The 1,037-nt window shown below is 29.3% G+C and overlaps 1 protein-coding gene across 1 annotated transcript; it reads right to left on the bottom strand.

Moving 5' to 3' along the window:
- Window positions 1-34: 34 nt before the first annotated feature.
- Window positions 35-824, bottom strand: LOC116346226. The gene is made up of 5 exons (XM_031776157.1): window positions 738-824; window positions 561-603; window positions 344-485; window positions 199-279; window positions 35-134 (listed from the first exon to the last, which is right to left on the bottom strand). The coding sequence occupies exons 1-5, from the start codon at window positions 777-779 to the stop codon at window positions 35-37; spliced, it is 408 nt and encodes a 135-aa protein (XP_031632017.1). The 5' UTR covers window positions 780-824.
- Window positions 825-1,037: the final 213 nt, after the last annotated feature.

Here is a 1,037-nt window from a genome sequence, read left to right as displayed (position 1 = left end):
ATATTGAATTTATTATACTGGAAAAGTCATTAATTTACTCAGGAAGAAGAACGTAGATGTCATCAGGATATTGGATGTTGAAATTTGAAATAATGTCATTTACTTTTCCAAAAATGGGGTTTAAGAATGAAACACTGTTAAGAAATTTAATCAATAGATTATTAAAAAGTAATATTTTTTGCGGAAAAATACAATTACCCGGTTTGAGGATATTTCGGTGGCGATTTAGCAACTTTTTTGAAAAAACTTGAATAGTCTTTTATTTGTTCACCACAGCATCTGTAAGTAATAATTGCGATAATTCAATTTATTATCATGAATCAATTTAAACCATCATACACACTTTTTCATCCATGTAGTGCCTTTATATTCGTCCGCAGCTTGTCGAACATTTTCAATGTTCAAATCCGCTGTGATATCATTAATCTTTCCACTCAAGGTGGACGTTGGCAAAAAGCTTAGTGAAAGCGATATTGACGTCTTACCTAAAAATTAAAAAAAAAAAAAATATGTTTCTTTGAACATTGCCAATTTAACTATGTTAGAAAATGAGATCTTACTGGAGCTTGCACGTTTACTATTGCCAGACGATTCTGAGGTACGCTGTAAAAAGAATGTTTTTATTTTCAAATTTCGGATTCAAATTAAATTAATCAATGAAAATGTCCAAAACATTTATAAATCTTGTTAAATTTTAACCATATTTAGGTTATTATCGAGAAAGTCGTTTCCCTTACCAGAGCCAAAGAAACAATTGCGAATATAATGAATAACTTCATTTTAGTTCAAAGTAGTTTTACTGATCTTTCGAACTTTATTTGATAGAGCAAGGTCGATGTATCTCAATTTATACTGTTTTACACTCTGGTTAAAAGTACGTGTAAAGAACGTTTTATTCCAAATATTCCAAATATTCAAATTTGAATGGAAAAATATTGGTACGTGGATGAAAATTGACGTTGGTGAAATTCCAAATCATACATCAGAAAGTTAGTTCATAACTAACCGTATTTGAGAATAACGTATTATTACAAATA

Source organism: Contarinia nasturtii, unplaced genomic scaffold (genome assembly GCF_009176525.2).
Source record: "Contarinia nasturtii isolate CC-2019 unplaced genomic scaffold, AAFC_CNas_1.1 Cnas_scaffold_1462, whole genome shotgun sequence".
In the NCBI taxonomy this organism is placed as follows: Eukaryota; Metazoa; Arthropoda; class Insecta; order Diptera; family Cecidomyiidae; genus Contarinia; species Contarinia nasturtii.
The sequence above is the reverse complement of the archived record's forward strand: the minus strand, read 5'-3'. Positions and strand labels throughout refer to the sequence as shown.

What these genes read in the sequence shown, in the direction of transcription:
- LOC116346226 (XM_031776157.1), bottom strand. Translation starts at nt 779, where the DNA reads ATGAAGTTATTCATTATATTCGCAATTGTTTCTTTGGCTCTG. An exon ending in CAATTGTTTCTTTGGCTCTG is followed by an intron (nt 604 to 737) that starts GTAAGGGAAACG and finishes TTCTTTTTACAG; the next exon opens with CGTACCTCAGAATCGTCTGG. An exon ending in CCGAAATATCCTCAAACCGG is followed by an intron (nt 135 to 198) that starts GTAATTGTATTT and finishes ATTTCTTAACAG; the next exon opens with TGTTTCATTCTTAAACCCCA.